Below are 21,945 nucleotides of genomic sequence, written 5' to 3'. Positions count from 1 at the left end.
ATCTGAGAGGGAAATACAACCAGGAAGGACATTTAGAACATAAATATTATACATATCTAGGTTACAATATGTAAAATGTAAAATAGCTTTAAACAGTGTTCAGCTGTCAGCTTTGCTGTTCTAAATCATAGACATAATATATAACCGGAAGTCACTCTGGACACTCGCCGGTTTGTGTGACATCACGTGACAAGGGTCTACTGGGTACTTCAGTATGAGGTGTTAACATTGACTGCATCAGAGAACTGGACTGAGTGGCCCCTCCCCCTGGTGTTCCAAACAGGAAGTACCTGCTGGCTCCAAGAAGCCAAAACCCCATCGACTTCTATAGACAGGAATTATTTAATTGTTTTGTTTGTCACAATAACAATTCTTGCTCTGATACATTTTTTGAACATCTTTTTGAAAATCTGATTTTTTTCCGTGTCATTTTTTCCTTATTACAAGTTATACACGAACTAATTAGTTGTCTCAATGATAGTAGAGGATCTCATGTTGAACTTTCAAAAACGTTCTGCATCCTGAAACAATTGTGACTGAACTGCCTTCATTTGGATGAAACCAGAAGTCAACTATTTTCTATGGGTGACATCACACTCACTCTGTCCAGTTCTTAGATACAGTCAATGAGTGTTAAAGACTGAACCCTGACTGAACAAAAAACATTAACAATGACGAAAAAAGCTTCACTCTAGTGTCAAGGCTGGATCATGAACTTATGAAAAATGGAAAATAAGAGTAGAGGTTTATTTCAAATTTTTAAAATAGTGCATCAGAGCGATGCAGCAGAGATCCTGTGAACATCGAGGGCTTGATAAGTTTAAAAATGGCAACACTTCATTCCCCCAAAAAAGATGTCTGTCTGTTAGGTTTGTGAATTTCCAAAATATGAATTTCTTCAGTGTTCTGCAGGTCCTTGGAGAACAGAGCCAGAGAATGAGCTGGACAGTGTGCAGACTTTGAAGATTAATCCAGTTCAGACATGAACACTTCCCAACCACACTGCTGTGTTCTTGCATGGACACTTGTTTGAGAAGACAGCTTTACAGCGGCTGCACACCAGAAACTTACCAAAGAGTGTTGAGGACTCGATGGTCGCCGTGTTTGGCGATCCAGTGCAGCACGGTGAAGCCGGAGATGAAGTCTTGTTTGTTGAGGAGAGACGGGTCCTCTCTGAACAGCGAGTAGATGTCTCCCCAGGAGCCGGCGGCCGCCTTTACCATCCACGAGTGCTCCTTAGGCTCCAGTGGAAACAAGGGCTGGAGGTGAAAAGAGTCGTCACGCTCTTTAATAGAGATTTGGCAGCAGAGCTCTGAGGCCTCTCGTGTTTTCAAAGAATGTACAAGAAGACGAGCACCACATGAGCTTTCCTCACCTGTCCTTTGGAGTCCTTCCCCTTCCCTCCATTCTCCCCCTCATTATCAACCAGAGGGGCGGGGCTGCCGCTGCGAGGAGGCGTAGGGCAGGATGACAGGGAGGAGGACGACAGGTTACGATGAAGGCTGAGTGAGGAGGAGATGCGTTGCAGGCGGATCAGCCGAGCCGCCTCATTCCCCGTGGGGTCCATGTCCAGGACCTGGTCCAGGTCTGCGCCCAGGCTCAGGCACATCCTGCTCCTCAGCTTGCTGTCCGTGCGCTGGACCGTCGGAGGACGCTGCCGGAGCTGAGGAGAGCAGGAGGAGCCTTCGCTGGAGTAGGCCTCCTCAGGGTTGTCACAGAGGTCACCTGTAGTGGGGGGAGGAGTTTCTTTTAGACCAGGGGTCCCCAAACTACGGCCCGGGGGCCGGACCAGGCCCGCCTCCATATTTTGCCCGGCCCCCCAATAGAGTATCAGAAACAACGATCAAGACCAACACCCACATAGAAGAAGACTTTTTATTCCACCCTGAGCTATGATGGGAGGAGACAGAATATTACTGTTCAAAAGTGATTCACTTTTTCTTTATTTCTTCATTAATATTATTTTTCTTCCCTACGTTTTTTTCCATAGCTCTTCAGCTCTTTCAGATAATAAAATATTCAGCTCTTTTTATGCTAGCTTTTTCAACGTTTTCAACTGTGGTTATGAAGGATTTCTAGGCTATTTTTGGGTTTACCTAATATTTAAGCTACATGCTAGCTGTTTCGGCTAATTCTGAATTTCTTTCAGTTTTTTAAGGCTATTCTTGCATTTAGCTAATATTTGAGCTACATGCTAGCTGCTTTGGCTAGTTTAGGATTTTTTCCATTTTTTTAGGCTATGTTGGGGTTTAGGCTGCACGGTGGCGCAAGTGGTAAGCTCTCTCGCCTCACAGCGAGAAGGCCCCGGTTCGAATCCCGGCTGGGACCTTTCTGTGTGGAGTTTGCATGTTCTCCCCGTGCATGCGTGGGTTTTCACCGGGGACTCCGGCTTCCTCCCACCGTCCAAAAACATGCTTCATAGGTTAATTGGTGACTCTAAATTGCCCCTAGGTGTGAATGTGAGAGTGGATGTGTGTGTGATTGAGGCCCTGAGACAGACTGGAGACCTGTCCAGGGTGTACCCCGCCTTCGCCCTTCTGTAGCCGGGATAGGCTCCGGCACCCCGCGACCCCGAAAGGGAAGAAGCGGTCAAGCAGATGGATGGATGGATGGATGGATGTTGGGGTTTAGCTAATATTTTAACCACATGCTAACTGTTTTGGGTGCATTAGACATTTAACCATTGTTTTGGTTAATTTGGCATTTAGCTAATATTTCAGCTACATGCTAGCTGTTTTGGCTAATTTATGCTTTTCTCCGTATTGAGGCTATTTTGGGGTTTAGGTAATATTTTAGCTACATGTTAGCTGTTTTTGCAAATTTAGAATTGTTTTCAGTTTTTTAGGCTAATTTGGCATTTCACTAATATTTTAGCTAGCTATTAGCTTCAGCGTTTTTTACCTAGTAGCTTCAGCATTTTTAGTTATTAATTTCAGCATGTTCAGCTATCAGCACTAGAATCTTCAGTGGTCACATTCAGCTTACAGCATTCAACTACCAATATCGCAGGTAATGCTATCTATCTAGTTCTTTAAATATTTTAGCATTATTTCTTCTATGAAGATTACCAAAATGAATTATTTTAAATGTGGGTATGTGTGGTTTTCTGGAAAACCATAAATGATTACGTTTAGGCTGTGATTGTTACACTCTTTCGGTTAGCCTACAAACCGACCCCGGCCCCACATCAGAGAAGAAAACAGCTATGCGGCCCTCACAAGAAAAAGTTTGGGGACCCCTGATTTAGACAAGACTCTGCCTCTGACCAGTCATACAATCAAGAGAGACTATCCCTGAAAAAAGTTAAGTATATCTGAAATTTGGCTTTTTGTGGTGTTGCCATGGTAAAGTGTCAGTCCAATCCAAGTTTCTCATGACTTTTACTGTCCCGGGAGTTAAGATTACACTGGAGTCTGGGTGTTTAGTCTCACCTGTGAAGCCTGAAGCTTTTGTTGATACAAGATTTTAACCCTTTAACACTAGAGTTCCACTGTTTATGTTCTTTGGTTTATGGTAGCTTTTCAACCGTTAACAAGATAATTCCAGAAGATTCGGAAGGAGAAAAGCGACTCAAAAAAACTCTTTTCTTCTTCAGAATCTGCTGGAATTATCTTGTTAAAATTATCTTGTTGAAAATCTAGTAGGTTAAAGATTTTGTGTTTAAAGGTGATTATGCCTCAGGTGTTAAAAGTTTAAAATGCAGAACATTTTTTAGCGAATTTTGGTGAGCTCATTCATGTTCAGGGGTCAAATCTAGTTTTTGGAGGCAGTTTTAACCATTACATCAGAGCACAGTTGCTTCAAATAATCAGGCATTGTAAGCGTCAACCTAAGCAATCGTTAGATCTGACCTGTGGAGAAAAACCACGGCATCTGCTGGTTGGGAAAGCGGTCGTCGTTATGGAGCTGGTCAGTGGAGCGATGATGAACTGACAGGTTGTCCATAGACTTGTGATCGTCACAAAGATTTCCTGCAGAGCTGTGCCACGCCGGAGGACCTTTCCTCCTGGAAGTGTAGTTCTCTGGTACCAAAGCTGATCTCTGGAGTTCAGTTCCAGGCCCATCTGTGACAGAGACACAGCAAGTATAGGTTCACTGCTCTGAGCACTTTATCACTGCCACTCCTGAAATCTATCAAATGAAACATAAAATCGTTTGCGCCAGACAGGATTTGTGCTTAACAGGAAATCAAATCATTTAAAAATGGTTTGAATGCGTTTCTGGTCAGTGTTTCCTGTACCTGCTCTAGCCAGCAGATCCTCAGAGCTGCTGCTGCTGCACTCAGACCTCCTTGAAGAACTGTGAAGGCTTCGGTCACTGCTGGATATCCGAGTATCAGAGGAGAGGCTGGCGTTGCTGCTGAGGCTCGGGGACAGCCGGTGGCGCTGATCCGGTCCTGCAGGCCCAGTGTTCATCTGGATCCTGTCAGCATGTTGGGCAGGAGCACTGTGGCGATCTGCTCCAAAAGGCACGCTGCGTCTTGTGGGCGTGGGCTCGGATGACATTGTCCTGACCTCCAGCTGTGACCCAGCTGACGGTCCTGTTGGCCAAACCCCCGGAGGCCCCCGAGATGAGGGCATCTGTCCTTCTGTGGAGTGGATGTAAATCTGTGGGGGCCCTTTCCCTGAAGAGGTGACAGAGGAGGGTACTAATGTGTCTACACTGCATGGGGGGGTTGTGGGGGCAGCTCTCCCCACACCACTTGAGGCCCACGCTCCTCCTTTTGACACTCGTCTTGTCTGGATCTCTTCTCCATATTCATCTTCATCATCATCATCTTGAGAAACAGCTGATTTGTAGCTTTTCCTGTGTTTAAAATTTCGACGGATACCCTGTTCAGGGAGGAGGGATTGAGGAGGAGGGGAGCGCTTCTGCAGGGCAACCTTCTGCTGCTGCAGGTGACCCCTGCTCCCTTTGCTGGGTTCTTGGATGGGGGTCTCTATGCCAGGTTCTTTGTGCCTAGCACCTGATCCTGCTGGGACACCAGAGGGTGACCTCTGCTGAGCTGGGCTGCTGTTCTGTGATGGGCTGGGGCCACTGGGGGTCCCCGTCTCTGAGCCCGTTGGGTCTCCTCTCCCTGGACACACCAAAGCCCCTCTCCCAGCTACCGCCAGGGCCCCTCTCTCTGGGCCTGCCAGCGTTACTCTATCCGGACCTGGGGTCCCTCTTACTGGGCCTGCAGGGGTCTTTCTACCTGGACCTGCTGGAGCCCCTCTCTCTGGGCCCGGAGGGGGATTTCTCTCTAGACTAACTGGGGCTCCTCTCTCTGGTCCCACCGGTGTCACTCTCCCTGGACACGCCAGAGCCCCTCTCTCTAGTCCTGGGACTCCTCCCTCTGATCTCACAGGGGCTCCTATCTCTGGGCCCACCGGTGTCACCCTCCCTTGACTTGCAGGAGCCCTTCCCCCTGGCCCTAGGACCCCTCTCTCTGGTCCCAGGAACGCTCTCTCTGGTCCCGGGACCACTCTCTCTGGGTCCAGAACCCCTCTTTCTGATCCTGGAACCCCTCTCTCTGGTCGCACAGGGACTCCTATCTCTGGGCCCGCTGGTGTCAACCTCCCTGGACCTGCCGGAGCCCTTCCCCCTGGTCCCAGAACACTACTCTCTGGGCCCGGAACCCCTCTCTTCAGTCCTGCAAGAACTCCCCTCTCTGGGCCAGTCGGGGCTCCTCTCTCTGGTCCTGGGGCCCCTCTTTCTGATCCCACAGCGGCTCCTATGTCTGGGCCCGCTGGTGTCACTCTCCCTTGACCCGCAGGAGCCCTTCCCCCTGGTCCCGGGACCCCTCTTTCTGGTCCCAGGACCCCTCTGTCTGGGCCTGGAACCCCTCTCTCTGGTCCCAAAGGGGCTCCTATCTCTGGGCCCGCCGGTGTCACCCTCCCTGGACCTGCCGGATCCCTTCCCCCTGGTCCCAAAACCCTACTCTCTGGTCCCGGAACCCCTCTCTCCAGTCCCCCAAGGACCCCTTTCTCTGTGCCAGTCGGGGCTCCTCTCTGCGGGCCCGCCTGTGCTGGTCTGGGTCCTCCTGGCTGCTGCGGAGCCATGCTGACCTGTGGTGTCTTGTTTGGCTGCAGGATCCCGGCTGCAGGGAGGGCCTCCCCGCCCGGTCCCCTCGGCCCTGCGGGCGCCGCCTTCTGCGGCTCCTTCCCCGCTCTCTGCCGGGGAGCGTCCGGGGTGGCGGCCGGGCTGATGCTCCGCGTCTCCGCGGAGTTCCCGGTTTTGCTCCCGTCGGAGCGGCGAGGAGGTGCGGGGGGGTCTCCTGAACCTCTGAACCGGCTCCGCAGAATGACATGGACCACGCCGTCGATCTGTTTCACTGACGCCACGGTGTTGACAAACTTCTTGAAGAGCTCCCGGTTCCGATCCCGGTCCGGGTGCTCTCGGATGTAGTCGCTGAAGTGCTGCAGCAGCTCCGCGTTCCTCACCGAGCCCCCGCGGCTCTGCAGGAAACGTAAGACCGCGTCCTGCGTGAGGTGCGTGGCCATGATCGCTGCTCTCCCGCTGCGGTTTCAACAGTCTCAAAGGTCGGGGAGCCGTTTCTGTCAGACCAGAACAGGCCCCGCCCACTCCAGGTATTTAATCCCGCTCTCACCTGCCGCATTCCTGCGCGGTACCCGGATGTGTGTGACAGGATGAGGAATCCGGCGGTCACGTGACCCACACGATGTGGAAGTAGAAAATGCAGAAGTGATATAAACGCCCATTAATGAGGGAAAAAGGGAAGACAAAACCTCATAGAAAATGTTTGGTCCACTCAGGTGAGGCCGGGAGGTGGGCGGGGCCATCATCACTAAAATGTTTATTTTGGACCCGGAGTTTTCAGGTGTGGGGATGCTACCAGGAACGGCATTTTGATTTGAACCTCTGCATAAAAAGATATGAAGCAGAAGTTTCAGAAAGCCCCTTTCTCCAAACACCTGTGGACTGTACAGGTGAGCAGCAGCAGACACCTCACCTGTGTTTTGAATAAGACACAGCCACATAGAGAGAGCCGACAAAGTGCTTTTATTGACCAAAACCTTGGAATGGGATTGAATAAGGCACTGTAGTCCTCTGACAGACAGACACCTCTCTACCAGCTGGTGTCAGAAGGGAGTTTGAGGAAAATCTTAACAGTCTGGTCACTTTATTTGCCAATAGAACAACTGCATTTCATGTCAGAGTCTGAAATGTTTTCCAGGAGGCTGCACAGTTCTCAGGAACTCAGGTAAATGCATCTGTTAAACATATTTGGGGGTTTTCTCCCTATAAAGATCATTACAGTTTAATCATATGTGATAAAATATTCCATAAAAGACCAAAGAAAAGCAGATTAAGTGTAATAACTGTGATAATTGGTGCGACTGTGGGGCTTGCAATATGTAAAATAAAAAAACTACACAAATGGTGAACCTTTACAAGATAAAAACCAATCATCTGCAAAAATGTCATCCACTGAACATTAACGGGATCTGACGTGATCATAAAAGTCGGAGCTTCAGCATGTCCTGGTTTGAGATTGACAGCAAGCAGTAGTCAGTCTACTACAAAGTGCTGGAAGCTGCAGGCATGCGGCAGCGTGGCTGTGGTGCTGATACAGTTTCAGATCTCCTTCATGATTCTCTGTCTGTACGTCTGCTGTAGTTCCTTCTCTTTTGGTGTGAGATTAACCCTGTAAGTTCTGGAGTGACAGCATGATGACTTTTCTCTTTCTTTGGAAGACCCCCCCCAGATACAGCTAGAACAAACTGAAGTCTAGCTGGAGGTCATTGCACGCACCACCAGCATCACTAAAGGACAAATACCAGAGGCTGTGTAGCATTTTCAAATAAATCTGAAAGAAAATTCTGTTTAAAAATATTCTTGATGTTGACCGTAGGATTGAAGTGAGGCTTTAAAGCTTCTCTACTGAGAGAATCTGGAGCAGAGTAGTGATTGGGAGCAGGTGGTTGAGTCCACAGACGGCTGGGTTCTGGTGCTGAGGTAAACATGGGTCTAACGTACAGTTGGGCGTGAACAGAAGGAGGCACATCAGGTCTTCTCTTCTAAAGTCTGCATAGTCATTTCAGTGTGAGCAGAACCAGCGTCAGGCTCTACAGCGACGTCACAGCGGTGGACCTGAGGGAATGGGCGGGGCCTGCAAAGGTCGGAGGCGGGGCCAGAGAAGAGCCCGGTGCAGGACTTGGGAGGAAGCGGTCCGTGGACCAGGCGTGAGCCGGCGGCAGATCTGCGGGCAAGCTCTCGTTCAGATGCGCCAGCTGCTGCTCCCTGAGGCGTATGAGTTCATCCAGGTGCCGCAGGCGGATCAGGAGGGAAGGTTTGGTGCTGACAAAGCGGCGGTAGTCCTGCAACTGAGCTTCGGTGAGGTAGCCGGAAAGAATGGCGTGAACCACTCGCTGCCGCCGGTCCAGGTTCTCCTTCAGTTCCCGGGCATCTTCAGTTTGACGGAGGAGCAGAGAGCGCTTGTGATGAAGAGACTCCTGAAGAAGACACACTGAGTTAACAACAACAACGAACAGAAAGGTATGAATGTCTTAGAGTTTTTGTGGACAAAATTTTCAATATTTCTGTCCAGCAGCTGCAGTCCTGGGTTTGAAGGACCAGATTGTTTTCATTGTTTCTTCTTTCTTACTAAATGTTTGACCAAAAATGTAACTCCCGCCACTCACTCTAAAACTCAAAATTTGCACACATCTAGTACCTGGAGAAAAGAATGAAAACATTTTGAAAAAAATGTAAAAAAAAAACCCCAAACAGGCCAAAAAATGTTATGGGGCTCAGAGTTTTTTTTTCAAAATTTGTAGATCCAGCCTACTACCACAATCGAGGTCTTGTTGACCTTTGATCTCAGGAAGAGACTATCTTTAATTTAAAGAAAAAGCACCTTTAGGCCCTTTAGGTCCTCCTACCAGTTTAAAGGGTAAACAAACCCTAAATCAACTGTTCTTGTATGTTGACCTCTATAAATGTGGCTTTAAAAGTACTGTCTGTTGGTCATTGCCTTGTTTTTTTTTTTTTTATATAAATCAAAATAAACTTGTTTAATTCTTGAAGATATAGTCAAAAACAGTCTGTGTGCTGCCCCCTACAGGTTGAATCGATATATTACATTTGGATTTTGTGATTGGTCAAACCATTTAAGTCTCATGAAGTTTTACGTCATGATCTGCAGCTCCAGTAATGTCTTGTAGCAAATGCAATATTTTGCAAATAGCTTTTGCCTTTTCAGCAAATCCCTTCAGAAATTAAAGTAAATTGCATCACCATTTTCAGCAAAAAGCTTCTGCATCTTCAGTTACGACTTTCAGCAAAAAGCATTCACACTAGCATTATCACAGATAATGCAACTTTTCTAGTTCCACTCTGACTTTGGACTCAGGTTATCAGGGTCAGCTGGTTCATTTAGATGTGATGAGAGGACCTGAAGAACCCCTGCACTCCTGACCTGAGAAGACTCCATAGAGGGAGGACAAGCAGAACTGTGTGCAGGTCCTGTCTAGAGTGCTGCAGGTGTGTTTCAGGTGTGTGGGGTCACGACTCACCCTCTCCCTGACTACGTCCTCCATCATCAGCTCGTCCCTCTCAAGCGCCAGCAGAGATCTGTCGATCCTGGACAGCCGGCTGCACAGGGACAGCAGCAGGTTCACAATCCTCTCCAAATCACCTGCAGGCGTCAACGAAATCACCTGAGCATCCGAGCTTCCGCACGGCCCCACATTGTTACTCAGCAGTGCAGTCGTACCAATGAACATGCTGTACTTGTCCTTCTCGTTGGTTTTGAGGCGTTGCTGCACCAGCTCCTCGATGCTGGCTCCCAGGGCCTTGTGGCTCCTCTGCTCCTCACACAGGGACTCCTTCTCCTGCTGCAGAGCCACAACACTGTTTCCAAGGGCTTCACAGAGCTCCACCTGGTGGACAGAAGAATGAATTGAGCTTCTACTCTATTCTGTCCCATCAAAGTCTGTATTTTTATGTTTTTTTTATTGCTAGTTTAAACAATAATGACACTATTAACCCTTTACCACTAGAGCTCCAGTGTTTATGTTCTTTGATTTACTGTAACTTTGTTTTCAACCGTTAACACGATCACTCCAGTAGATTCTGCGCTTTTCTCCTTCAGAATCTACTGGAATGATCATGTTAACGTTAATAATTTTGCGTTTAAGCGTCACCGACGACGCATCAGGTGTTAAAGGGTTAAACCACTGATTTAAAGAAGTGTTGACCTTTAGAGAGTTGCGGTCTCGCTCCTCCTCATCCAGATCGGTCTCCCTGTCGGGATCTTTCTCGGTCACCTGACTGCAGAGACGCTCATGGATCCTGGAAGGAGAACGAGCATTTCAATTTAAAATCGTTTCAAATGAAAGGTTTTTTTTATTAGAGTTTTTCAGTATGAAACCATAAAAGCAACATTAAAAAACAACTGTAACAATACAACAAAAGTAACCCCATACCTGTAAAAAATGCATTTAAAAGTTCAATGATTTTAGAACCAAAAGACTTCCAAATGTTTTCTTTGAGTATTGACAGATTTTTTTTCTAACATTTGAGGCAGCGTTTGTTATGCTTGTTCATTATGGACCAGTCTGGGTTCAGTGGATGAAGAGGCAAAAGGTAGGAAATAAAAATACTTTTAATAATGTTAATTAAAAAAACAAACAAACAACAAAAAACAACTAAACATATCACTAGATTTATAGTATTACCTGCACTAATGATAGTGTGAATGCTGTAAGCTGAATTTGGCCACTGAAGATACTGAAAACGCTAAAGCTAATACCTGAAAACGCTGAAGGTGAAAGCTTGCCAAAATATTAGCTAAATGCCAAATTATCCATAAAAACCTGGGAAAAAAATCTAATTGTGCCAAAACAGCTAACATGTTGAGAAAATATTAGCTAAACTCAAGTTACCCTGAAAACCCAGTAGTCGCTGAACATTTTAAAGTTTGAATGGTGTCTTTAGCTAAAAGTTTGTAGACGTTCATAAGTCTTAAAGTACACAAAGATTTTGAAATATTTTAGCAGTTTCCCATTCATTTCCAATGGAGCATATTTTACACAATATTTAAAAAACTATACAGTTTATAAATACCAAAAATACAAGCAGTAATGTCCTGAATGAGCTGAAGGTTTTGATACCAAGATTACTGAAATCTCTGAAAGTGTGATTGAGTTTTTACCTGCAGACAAACATCACAGTAGGAGCAGGAGAATCACTATAGTGTGAATGCTGCAAAAAAACGATTCACACTGTTAAGCTCCAAACCCCGTTGTCTCATCAATCCAGTTCTTTTTTCTCTCGCTGGCCTGTAGGTGGCAGTGTGGTCAAACATTCAGCTGACATGCTCACAGAAACAGCTTTGAATGAAACTCATGAAGCAGTCCTGATGGATGCTGCCTCGTCAAAACGTGACTGGGAAGCGGTTCTTCCTGATGAGCAGTTTTTCAAAGAAAGCTCAGGGAGTGAGTGCTCCCCTCAATGCTTCAACCCAGTCAGAAACGGTGCGACCGGAGCAATGAGTGACTCAATCAGTCTGGAGTTACCCCCCATCCCAGGAACCAGCAGCTCGGCACAGCTGTGACATCAGCATAAGACCAAACCGCTCCACTCTCTCGGTAAGAAACTCCAGTCGAGTTAATCTGGTTTTTCATGTCCCGCATGATGATGTCACCCCCACCTAACTTTGATAAAATCTCACCTCTTCACCCCCCCTGTTGCTTCATCACTCCAGCAGCCTGTAACTGAGTAAACATTGTGCAACAGTCATCTTCTGTCCATAGCTGATCAGAAAGAATCATTAAAGTCCTCCTCTGATGAAAATCCTGATTTTAGAGTTTCTAACATGTCTGTGTCATTTTTCTTCTGAAAGAGAACAAATGTAATAAGAAATCATTTAGTTTCTGCATTTCCGAGTATTTCTCCTTTTAAATCATTATAGTTTCGCTACAAATGAATTGTCTTTGTTACAAGTTCCTCCAGAAGAAGCTGGAACACTGACGAGGCTTCTGACCTGGAGGAGTTTGGTTTCAGCTGAAATATGATGTGAGGTTCTAACAGCTCTGATACATGAAGCTCTGCATGGAGAGAGCAGAACAGAGCATGAAGCTGATTCACACACTGACGTTCTTCACATTTTAAACAAACATTTGCGATGTTTCACTTTAAATATCTTATGTTATTAATTAAAGTAAAGGTCAAACTGATTTTAGAGTAATCACTCGTCTTCCTTGCCCAGCATTTCTGCTCTGGACATGCATGGTTCTGGCTCTCTGAGACTGCGTTTGCTGAATGTGCTCTCCTGTTTTCATACTTGGATTGTTTTAAATCTGTAGCTGGGAAAATAAATGAGAAAATCCTCCTCATTCTGCAAACTACTCCATCAGCATTTTCTCTTTCCGGTTCTCAGGCCTCTCATGTTTGACATTTTCCTAGTTTTTCCTGGTTCCAATGACCGTGGCCAGGAGCTGATCAGCTGGATCAGGTGTGTTGACACAATAAAACAAGCAAAACAACATTCAAACTGCACAAAATCCACTGTGCTCCTCCCACTTTCAGGAAATGTTTCCTCACTGTTTCTACCAGCCGGATGTTTGGCCACAAATTCCCCTCAAAGTCAGCTAAAACAGGAACCCTGACAGGACTTCACTGCAGGCTAACACCAGCAAAATGTAAACGAACTGGAATCTTTTACAAAAGTTCAGCCTTTTTTTAAGAACAAGATTTCAATAAAAGGTACCTTCAGAATATCACAGGTATTGACCCTCCTCTGCTCTCTCAGCTGCAGATAAGAGACGGCCCGCCGGTCAACAAACGTCCAATGACACGTGATCTTTAGGACGTTTAACTCATGCTCAGCTATTTAGTACTAAAGTTACACAAACACTCAACTAGACCTTTTTCCTTCATTACGAATAGTTCTGTAAAAGGAGACTCATCTTAATCCACGAGTCAAAGCCAAGGCCCGGGGGCCGGATCCGGCCCTCCAGGTAATTCTATCCGGCCCTCCAGATCATTTTACTGTATTTTATTGTTATTATTGACTCGATGTTATCTTGCACTCATTTCTAACTTGTATAATACTGACAAAATAATAAAAATAATCTGACCAAGAATTTATTTTTAGAAAAAAATTCCAGTCACTAAGACATGTTTCTTCAATCTGATTGGATCAGAAAATAAGACATCTTTTTCCTTTACATAGATGAAGTTTTTGCAGTTTACTCGATGCTTCACTTCACTTGAGTCTGTCAGAGTGAATTTTTGAGCAGAAAGGCTAAATTCTACAAGGCAGTCCACTCTGTCCTCTGTCTTTGCTTCCCTGCTTCAGCTCTTTGATGGAGCAGGGATGGAAACACTCAGGTAAAGAGATGCGCTCGACAGAGATCTGACTCGTCTGAGGTTTAATGTTGTGAAAGTTTATTATTACCCGTCATCCACACAGGAAGTGGGCCTGCTCGGCCGCTGTGGTTCTTCAGTTGGAAAGATCTCCTCCATTAGCTCCACAGTACATTTACCCCTCCAGGGCTCCAGGAGCGGGGCAAGAGAGGGCTCCTGCAGGACCTAGATACCACACAATAGAACGGCATCAAAGGACACCAAAATGGAGGGAGATGAGCTGAGTTGGAGTAAATGAAATCACAGAGAACAGCAGCTTTGCCGTCTCTTCGTACGCACCAGCTGGCGGGCCAGAGCCTGGGCTCGCAGCTCCTCGCGTGTCTCCTCCCTCCTGGGCACCGGCTCATAGCGGAAACTGAGCTCCTCTTCCACCGGGATGAAGGGTGGAGGAGGTTTTGATGAGGGGAGCATGCTGACGGGGGGAGACTGAGGGGGGGTGCTGGGAACAAAGAGATGGAGAAACATCAAGACTAAAGGTCATGGTTGAAATTCAAACGTCCAGATTCCTGACCTTTCCTGTGAAGGCTGCTCCACTTCCTGCTTGAACTCAAGAAGAGGTGGAGGTGGAGGGAAGTCCTCTAAGATACTAATGTCCTGAAAAGGAGGTGGTGAAGGAGGAGGGGGAGGAGGAGGGTTCTGCAGGAAGACCTCATCCAGGTCTGCTTTCAAAGAGCCTGAGGAGGTTTCCAGCGGCTGCTGGCTGACGGGGCTGCAGAGGCTGGACTCAGAGATCCTCAGAGAGGACAGGTGTCGGTGAGGGGAGCAGGGAGGAGGAGATGCTGTGCTCCTGCTGGGATTCCTGTCTGTGAAAATCTGGGAATGTGGCAAAGCTTGTCTGGGGTCCTGGGCCGGGTGTGTCCCCCTCGTGTCCAGACTGAAGGCTCTGCTTCTGTAGACGTCCTTGGTGGTTTCTTCTAAAACGACAGCATCACTCAAACTGTGTCGCGTCTGCCTCTCAGCCTGCAGAGCTTCACTGCTGGAGCCCACGCTCCTGCTGCTTTGTGGGATATCTGGGAAAGAGATGGCTTCCAGATTGGCCCGGTTCAGCCTCTCGCTGGCTCTCCACTCAGGACCGCCTGTGTCCTGCACCCCTGCTGGAGAGAAGGGGCAGGGCAGGCCAACGGAGGCCGCCAACATGGAGGCGCTCTGAGCTCGCGGGCGCTCCGTGTTTCTGGGTGGCTCCCTGCGGGTGGCGGGGGCGTGCGAGGCGTCTGCAGTCAGAGCACAGCAGGAATTGGACAAATGCTTGACAGAAATACAACAGAACTTAATGATGTTCTCTCACCTTGAGAAGGCCCCACAGGCTGGAGGAGGTTCTCAGAGGACCGAGCGGTTTGTCGAGAGGGGAGCTGCTCTGGTGCAAAGATGTCAGCAGGTCTGAGGGGAACCAGAGAAAGGACGGGTTTGGATCAATGCTGGAGACTATACTGAAGGAAGGACATGACCAAAGCATGAGGAGCCTCTGGAACACGCTGGGCAGGAATACCGACCATGACAACATCGTTCAAGGAGCACTGAGGTGAAGAAGAGTCTCATCTCAGCTCCTCTTCACAGAAAATACCACGAAAGGTGCACTCACTCCAAACGACATTTGCACAATAAATCTGCATGCCCCGCCCCTCTTTCATTGTGTAACAAATTTGCTGCTTTTCACCTGTCAAAAAAGGTGTTTCTGAGTTTGTGAGAGGAGCTACCAGCTAATGTTTTTAGGATGATGCTATAAAGAACGTGTCTGTGGATATCTCACTTAGAATGTATGAAGACACAGATGATGTTAAGAAATAGATCTGGTCTATTTATTGTGAAGAGTTCTACAAAATCATCAGTAATCATGTCTCCATGTTTGAGTTTATATGATTATTATTAAAGATTTTCCTGGTACAGGGAGCTGTGTCTGTATGACAGCCGCTTCCACGGTGTTTCTGTGTCTCTGTGTCTGAGCTTGAAGGCTCTCTGTCGTGTAGTAATCTGAGGGGAAAAAATTAAATTTAGGAGACCTTTTTCCTTTTTCTTTAATGTCTCGATGAAGCCCGAGCCTCCCCGCCCCGCAGCGGGTCTCTGTCTGCCGGCATATCGAGCGAATGAGCTCCACCGTGGGAGAGAAAGCCGGCGATCTTTCCAGTGTATCCCGCCTTTGCCTCAAAGTAGCCAGATGAGCTCTGAGAACCTGGAGCTCCAACGGGTAAATGGAAAAAGATTAAGATCGAGTTCCTGAAAACGTCACATGCCCAAAGCTGAGTTACTGTTTGGTAGATGTGACACAGCGACCTGTCATACCACAATCATGAAAGAATCCTCAAAATGAGTTTGTCTCAGTTGTTAGACCTTTTAAACTTGTCTTGATAACCACATCCGGCAGCTTTGGACCCAGAGAAAAGTCTCAGATGTAATCTCAGAGTGAACTCACTTCAATCTTTACAACCCCGAGCATGCACAGTAAAGACTGAAGTTTAAAACTCCTTTTAGGCCCTTTCCTCTTTAAAGCGTTTTGTTTTGGCTGCCCAGCGTCCTCTCAGTCATCTCAGGCCTTCATCGTCGGATCGCCGTGTCCTCTGTGAGCAGAACTTACGTGTCCATGCTCTTGTTTATATTCAGATACCATAAAGATCCGAGTAAACACACACAGAATTCCTCTGGCGACCTCTGACCCCTGCTTTCTGGAAGCAAACACACTAAAGAAAAATGACAGTTGGTGTTCTGTTTTGGTTCCTGTTCTGGTGCCAGGAACGTTTTTCTGTCCTTCAACATTCCTCGTTTAGTTTCTTCTTTAGCCTTTCTTCTCTTCTCATTCTGACCCCCCTTTTCCTTTATTTTTCTCATTTATTCATTTCTTGAGAGCCTGAACTTCATCATTCACTCTTTCACAGGAGTTCATACTAACCTCTGCTTTAAGCCAGCAGAGTTCCCATGATGCTGAGCGTCACACAGGATACATGAACTTTTCTAGTATTTAGAATTCTAATAAATAAAAAAAAAACTAACATTATCTTCCTACCTCCCCTCTTCTGTTATTATCAATGTTTTTCATTGTTAACTGACATCTAATCTCTCCATTCTCATCTGCCTTTCATCTTTATTCTCCTTCATTTTTACTTCGTTTAATCGTCGCTCGAGTGTTTGACCTCTGTGTGTGAAGCACAGCAGAGGAAGCATGGTGATTTAGAACTGTTTTTTCAAGCTAGCTAAGATTACTGACACTTTCACTTATTATCAGTTCTCTCAAAGTTCTCCAGCTCCAGTGTTTCTCGTCTTTGATTTACTGTAATGTTTGAATTGTTAACACAATAATTCCAGCAGATTCTGAAGGAGAAAAGCCGCTCGATGAACCACTTTTCTCCTTCAGAATCTGCTGGAATGACGTTGATCATGTCGAAAAGTTACCAAATGTTAAAGATTTTGGGTTTGTTGCTGTTGTGTCAAGAAAAACAAACATCTCCTCACAGGTCACAGAAGTGGGAGTGTCACGCACCTGTCTGCAGCCAGGGGGCAGCGTCCAGACTCAGAGAAGGACACCCCAAACATCCTGACCCCCTCCTGAGGGAAACTCTGAAACACAGATGACAGTGGAGTTAGGTCTCTGCTCCTGGAGCCTTCAGCCTGATCACATCTGGGATTAAAAACCAGAAAGTTTCCAGGTGATCATTTTAGTCCATTAACTTCTGAATAAATGAAGCTCTTATCCGCCCACTCAGCAGTTCAGATGTTTGTTGTAATCCAAGACATCTGCTTTTTGACCTGGACAAACCTCACTGTGTGCACAGATCTTCTCGGGGTTCAGATCGTGGGCTGTTTCAAGTCCATGACAGGATTTCAAGCTGACTAAACACTTTTTATGTACTGAGAAAAAAAATCTGAATCAGAAGATTTCTCCAAAACAACAAGTGTGCAGTTTTTCTGCTGTTGGAGGAACAGAAGATCTGGAAACCATCATGAATGAAAAGAACGCTTCTTCAGGGACATCCCTTTGACTCCACGCTGTGAACAAACAGCACATGTGCCAAGATCTGCAGAGAGGGTCGTGTTTGGGAGGAACGCCGCTGCTGTGAGGGGAGCTCATTCCCACAGAGGCAGAACAACACTTTGGGGCTCGTTTAAGTTCGGGGCTCAGATGTAAATCAACCCAAGTAGATGAGTGCACTTTGAACCTTTTACATGAATTTAATTTATGCTTAGAAAAACATTACTGGTTTTAACACTGGTAGATGTCACTCCAACCACAAACAATGCTTTTAAAAGCAAAGATAAAAAAATAACGTTTTTGGGAAACCTCATTTTTGTTAAATACAAAAGAAGAATTTAATTTTGAAAAATTCCTGTTCCTACTTCTCTGAAATGAAGTAAAGCTTCATTTTTTACACTTTCCTTAGCCTTACAAATCATGAAACCAATGTGGGCCGTCTTAGCTGGACTTTGTGAAGTACAAAGTCCCATGATGCATTGGAGTCAGTGCTTCCATAAGCTGGAGGCATCTCACACCCCAAACGTAGAAGAACTTTCTAAGTTTTGGTCTAAGTTAAGTAAACTGGGTCTTAAATATTTATAAAAGTCTATCTGTGCAAAGTTTCCTGCAAACACTTGAGTGACAGGAAGTTGAATCCAATGAAACGAGTTCAGAGCGCAGGAGAGGCCAGACCACAGAAATGGGATGTGATTGGATGCAGTTCCTCTCTCACTTTTCACGTCATGTAAAGACTCTGCCGGCTGCATCAGAGCCGGACCGGTTGCACTGTGAGCCTGGGGTAAGGGCTTTATCTGATAGGACGCTCGTGTCCTCGCCTCCGTCTCAGGATCTCCTGTGATGTTGACTTTTAAAACAAGTTCAGAAAATCAGTGTAAAAATGTTTCTGGTTCAGTCCTGTCAGAGACGGATCGTGTTTCTACAAGTGCCAAATATGGAAGGAGTTTGTGTGGAAGAACCTGATCAGATATTTTGTAACCCCTCAAATTAAAAATAAACAGTTAAAAACTCCACAACCTTATTCGAGACAATGTGGAAGTTATGAGGGGAACCACAAACACATTTTGTTGTCATGCCCAGAATTACAATCTTTTTGGGTTACTGTAACAATATCTATTAAAGATATCCTGGATTAGCATCTGCCAAACACATTCGCCGTTCTTTTTCAGGGTAAAATTGAAGACTCTGTACTGTTGAAGATCTCTACTTAAAAGGATTTTACTTTTACCTCTGGCTGGAGATCATCTGGACCGCTAACTCAACAGAAAACTAACATTTCAGTCAAAAATAAAAAGTGATCTGTTCCAAAAAAGATGGAAAAAATTGAACCAATTTGTAGATCTACATAAATAAACTTCTACACCATAAGTTATGTACATTAATAACTTCCCTGTTTTTGTTACCCCCGCCCCACCTTTTTTCTTTTTTATTTATTATCATTTTTTTATTTTACGACTCTGCCTGTCTTTTCTTGTGTTGCCTTTTTGGTTGTTGGGACTTTTACTTGTGTGGTAAATGTGGATTCTTGGAAAACACAATAAAAATTTAGTTTAAAAAAACAAAGTTTCTAGAAGTGAAGGAGTGCTAGAAAAGTGAAACTAAACTGGAGAGATGTAAAAATGTTATTTTAAGTGTGTGACATGTCTGAGACCTCCAGCTCCAGGTTCTTCTGGTTCACTGAACACAGATGAAATGCTGTCTCAAAGGGGGGTTGCAGCTGTTTCACATGCAGTGGTTCCATCCTGTCGTTACCTGGGTCAGTGTTTCAGTGGCCGGGGAGGACCGCGAGCGATGGTGCTGAGGAGCGCTGTGCTTGTTCTCCAGGCGCTCCAGCAGATCCTCAGCAGAGGCCGACTTCCCGGGCCTGCGAGAAGGTCCTGCTCGCTCTAGAGCTCCGTTCAGCTGCCGGGAATGTTCCAGGCCGGACTGGGGCTCAGCAGTCTGCCTGTGCCGGCCGTGGGTTGGGTCTCTGCTTTGAAAATGACTCGGTCCACTGACACCTCCTTCAGAACTCAGATCCAGAGTTGAGTCTGATGAAGCACTGAAAGACCAAGGAAAGAAAATCCTTTAGGTGTAAATTCTGCATCTACCTATGACATACCACATCATAGATGCTTAGAAGCCTCCAGACATGGTGGTCCAGATAAGGTCTAAGATACCTCGTGGGTGGTTGTGCTGGAGGCCTTGGTGAAGTCACTCTGCCTGGATAGAAGAAGTTGGACTGGAAGCCACGCAGGTCCGCTCCAGGAGGAAGAGAGGAGCAGAGACCCCTCTCACCAGATGGGAAGTTTGGATCTGGACCAGGATCCTGCAAGGACAGCAAGCTGGAGGCGGAGGAGAGGCTGACGGTGTCTGGAGAGAAAGAGAATGAGAAGAGAAATAAGGATTGTGTCTTTTCTGGAGAGCTTCGATGCTCTCACAGGAGCTGACCCACCTGTGTGGCCGCTGTAGTCCGGCTGTAAGTAAACACTGTGAGGCCTCGGCCCGCTCCGCTGTCTTTCGGCGCCTCTCCTTGCTCCTCTTTTTCTCTCCACGTACTCTGCCAGAGCATCCTGCTGAACTTGCCGCAGGTCGGTCCTGGACGGCGCGCTCTGAAAACTCTTGCTTCCGCCGGGACGTGCTGCCAGTTCAAACATCTTCCTCCGGTCTGCCACACTGGTCTCTGGCAGCCAGGAATCTATGCATAGAGTCTGTAGTTAGCGAAGGCCACGACTTTCTGACTACCTAGACTGGATCCTCGTGGATCTTCAGCAGCATCCAAAGGAAGTAGGATACTTGGAACACAGAGGTGACACTTCCAAACACTCAAACCAGATGGGAGCTGGTGCACAGTGTGAATGAAACCAGACAACAACACAATGATTTAGCCTGGTTCTGTTTTTCTGCCCTGGTTTTTCCTCCTCTGTTTTCACCCTGGGGAGCGTGACGTTTCCAGTTCCCTCATCTCATCATGGAGTAAAGCTGCCCCAACATTGGTCTTCACCCTCTGGTGGATCATCAGCCTCTACACAGCAGCAGTGGAGGAATCCTCCATCATTCCTCTGACACCATCCGCCCTGCACTCGGACGCTTCAGAGTCTCTTCCCTCACGCCTGCTTCTGGAGTTCTACATAAGAGATCACCATGACCCCAAGCTTGGAGTCAGGATCTCTAATAACTTTATCTGACTTTCAGGCTCACCTGTGCATCTGGTGGCACACCAACTACCACTACCTCCCTAATACACACTTTAATTGTGACCTGTGTTTGCTCTGTTTGGGTTGTCCTCCTGAATTCCTAACACCTGCATGGATGAATAGCATCAGTTCGAGCGTCACGAGCCGCTTTTTTCCTTCAGAATCTGCTGGAATTACGGTGTTAATGGTTGAAAAGTTACAGTGAATCAAAGAAAATAAACCCTGGAGCTCCAGTGATAAAGGGTCAAATTATGAGATAAGATATTAACACAGTAAAGTATTTAGCCTGAGACTGTATCACACATCAAATGAGGTTGTATAGTCAGATGACTGAAAGGATTTACCTCCTCCTCGTCTGAAGAGGCCAGCAGTCTCCGAGTCTGAAACTCCAACCTCGTTCATGTTCTCCGGCTCCGAGAAGGAACGCTTCTTCTGGTCTGCAGTCAGGCGCTTGCGGCCACAGATCCTCAGTAAAGCAGGAGGCCCGACCGGCGGGACCCTGGGCAGGGCTGGTGGACTGGGACCTCGGACGTCTGGATTCACCACGTGTCTTTCCTTTGGAGTGTGAGGGGAAGTGAGCGGGGGAGGCGACTGTGGAGTGATGACCACACCCTGAGGTTTGGGCATGGTTTTGGGGCCTCTTTTCTCCAAAGAGGGATACTTGGCAGGGACGGATGCAGGCTGGCTGCTGGAAGAGGAGACGGAGGGGGGAGCAGCGGAAGGATAGAGGCTGGAGCTGAGGTTCCTCTGCTTCATGGAAGTGTTCCAAAGGACGGCAGTGTGAGCATCTTTCAAGACATCCCTGGAAGATCTGACCATAAACGATTAGTCTGTCAAATGATGACAAGCTAACTTGCTTAAAGTCCCCTTATGATTTTTAATCCTAAATTTAAATTTTTAATTTAAAAAAACATTCCCAGTAGTGTTCTCTTGTTCTCTTTCATAAGAAAAATGCTGCACACACATGTTAGAAACTCTAAAAACAGGATTTTCATCAGAGGGGGACTCTAAAGTTTGAAGGAGACCTCAAACCTGTTAGAAGAAGCATCCTTTGTCTCTTGGATGTCCTGCCTCCACGGGAAATCCCTGTTGGTCTCTGTTTCCATGGAGGCATCCAGCTGGAAGCTGCTGCGACTTCTCTGCAGGGCTGACATGGGATCTGCTGGGGTCCTGATGACCACAAATGAAACTTTTGCTTAAAGAGCTGATTACGGCTGCAGATTGAAGTCTCATTCTGTGCCTCCACCTGGATTTCATGTAGTCACTGCTGCCTCCTCTGTAGCTCATGGTCCGGTGGGCTTTGGTGCCTTTGGTGCTTCTCTCCAGCATAGTCCTGATGTCGTCTGCTCCACAGGGGCTGCTGCGGCCTTTCTCTGGGGTCTGAGTCAAAATAAAAACGACAGGACAATCACCAATCACTCAGCAGGATTCACTGAA

The 21,945-nt window shown here is 46.7% G+C and overlaps 2 protein-coding genes across 2 annotated transcripts in view; both read right to left on the bottom strand.

Annotated features, from left to right (window-relative positions):
• LOC112144191 (ankyrin repeat domain-containing protein SOWAHB) overlaps positions 1 to 6,642 on the bottom strand; it is a 9,536-nt gene extending 2,894 nt beyond the window's left edge. Inside the window, exons 1-4 of the mRNA XM_024268552.2 lie at positions 4,241 to 6,642; positions 3,852 to 4,064; positions 1,376 to 1,725; positions 1,072 to 1,259 (exon numbers count right to left, since the gene is read on the bottom strand). Of these exons, the coding sequence (XP_024124320.1) occupies positions 1,072 to 1,259; positions 1,376 to 1,725; positions 3,852 to 4,064; positions 4,241 to 6,482 (2,993 nt within the window). The 5' untranslated portion in view covers positions 6,483 to 6,642. The remainder of the gene's footprint in view (positions 1 to 1,071; positions 1,260 to 1,375; positions 1,726 to 3,851; positions 4,065 to 4,240) is intronic.
• Positions 6,643 to 6,979: 337 nt separating this feature from the next.
• Positions 6,980 to 21,945, bottom strand: part of shroom3 (shroom family member 3) — a 72,580-nt gene continuing 57,614 nt past the window's right edge. The window contains exons 12-26 of the mRNA XM_036214621.1: positions 21,755 to 21,929; positions 21,541 to 21,678; positions 20,853 to 21,319; positions 19,767 to 20,009; positions 19,492 to 19,684; positions 19,085 to 19,373; positions 16,844 to 16,920; positions 14,660 to 14,751; positions 13,886 to 14,585; positions 13,654 to 13,813; positions 13,406 to 13,539; positions 10,203 to 10,296; positions 9,719 to 9,884; positions 9,519 to 9,640; positions 6,980 to 8,456 (exon numbers count right to left, since the gene is read on the bottom strand). Of these exons, the coding sequence (XP_036070514.1) occupies positions 8,070 to 8,456; positions 9,519 to 9,640; positions 9,719 to 9,884; positions 10,203 to 10,296; positions 13,406 to 13,539; positions 13,654 to 13,813; positions 13,886 to 14,585; positions 14,660 to 14,751; positions 16,844 to 16,920; positions 19,085 to 19,373; positions 19,492 to 19,684; positions 19,767 to 20,009; positions 20,853 to 21,319; positions 21,541 to 21,678; positions 21,755 to 21,929 (3,437 nt within the window). The 3' untranslated portion in view covers positions 6,980 to 8,069. The remainder of the gene's footprint in view (positions 8,457 to 9,518; positions 9,641 to 9,718; positions 9,885 to 10,202; positions 10,297 to 13,405; positions 13,540 to 13,653; positions 13,814 to 13,885; positions 14,586 to 14,659; positions 14,752 to 16,843; positions 16,921 to 19,084; positions 19,374 to 19,491; positions 19,685 to 19,766; positions 20,010 to 20,852; positions 21,320 to 21,540; positions 21,679 to 21,754; positions 21,930 to 21,945) is intronic.

The sequence above is a fragment of the Oryzias melastigma genome, linkage group LG12 (assembly GCF_002922805.2).
Source record: "Oryzias melastigma strain HK-1 linkage group LG12, ASM292280v2, whole genome shotgun sequence".
In the NCBI taxonomy this organism is placed as follows: domain Eukaryota; kingdom Metazoa; phylum Chordata; class Actinopteri; order Beloniformes; family Adrianichthyidae; genus Oryzias; species Oryzias melastigma.
Note: the sequence above shows the minus strand (reverse complement) of the source record. Positions and strands in the feature narration are given on the sequence as shown.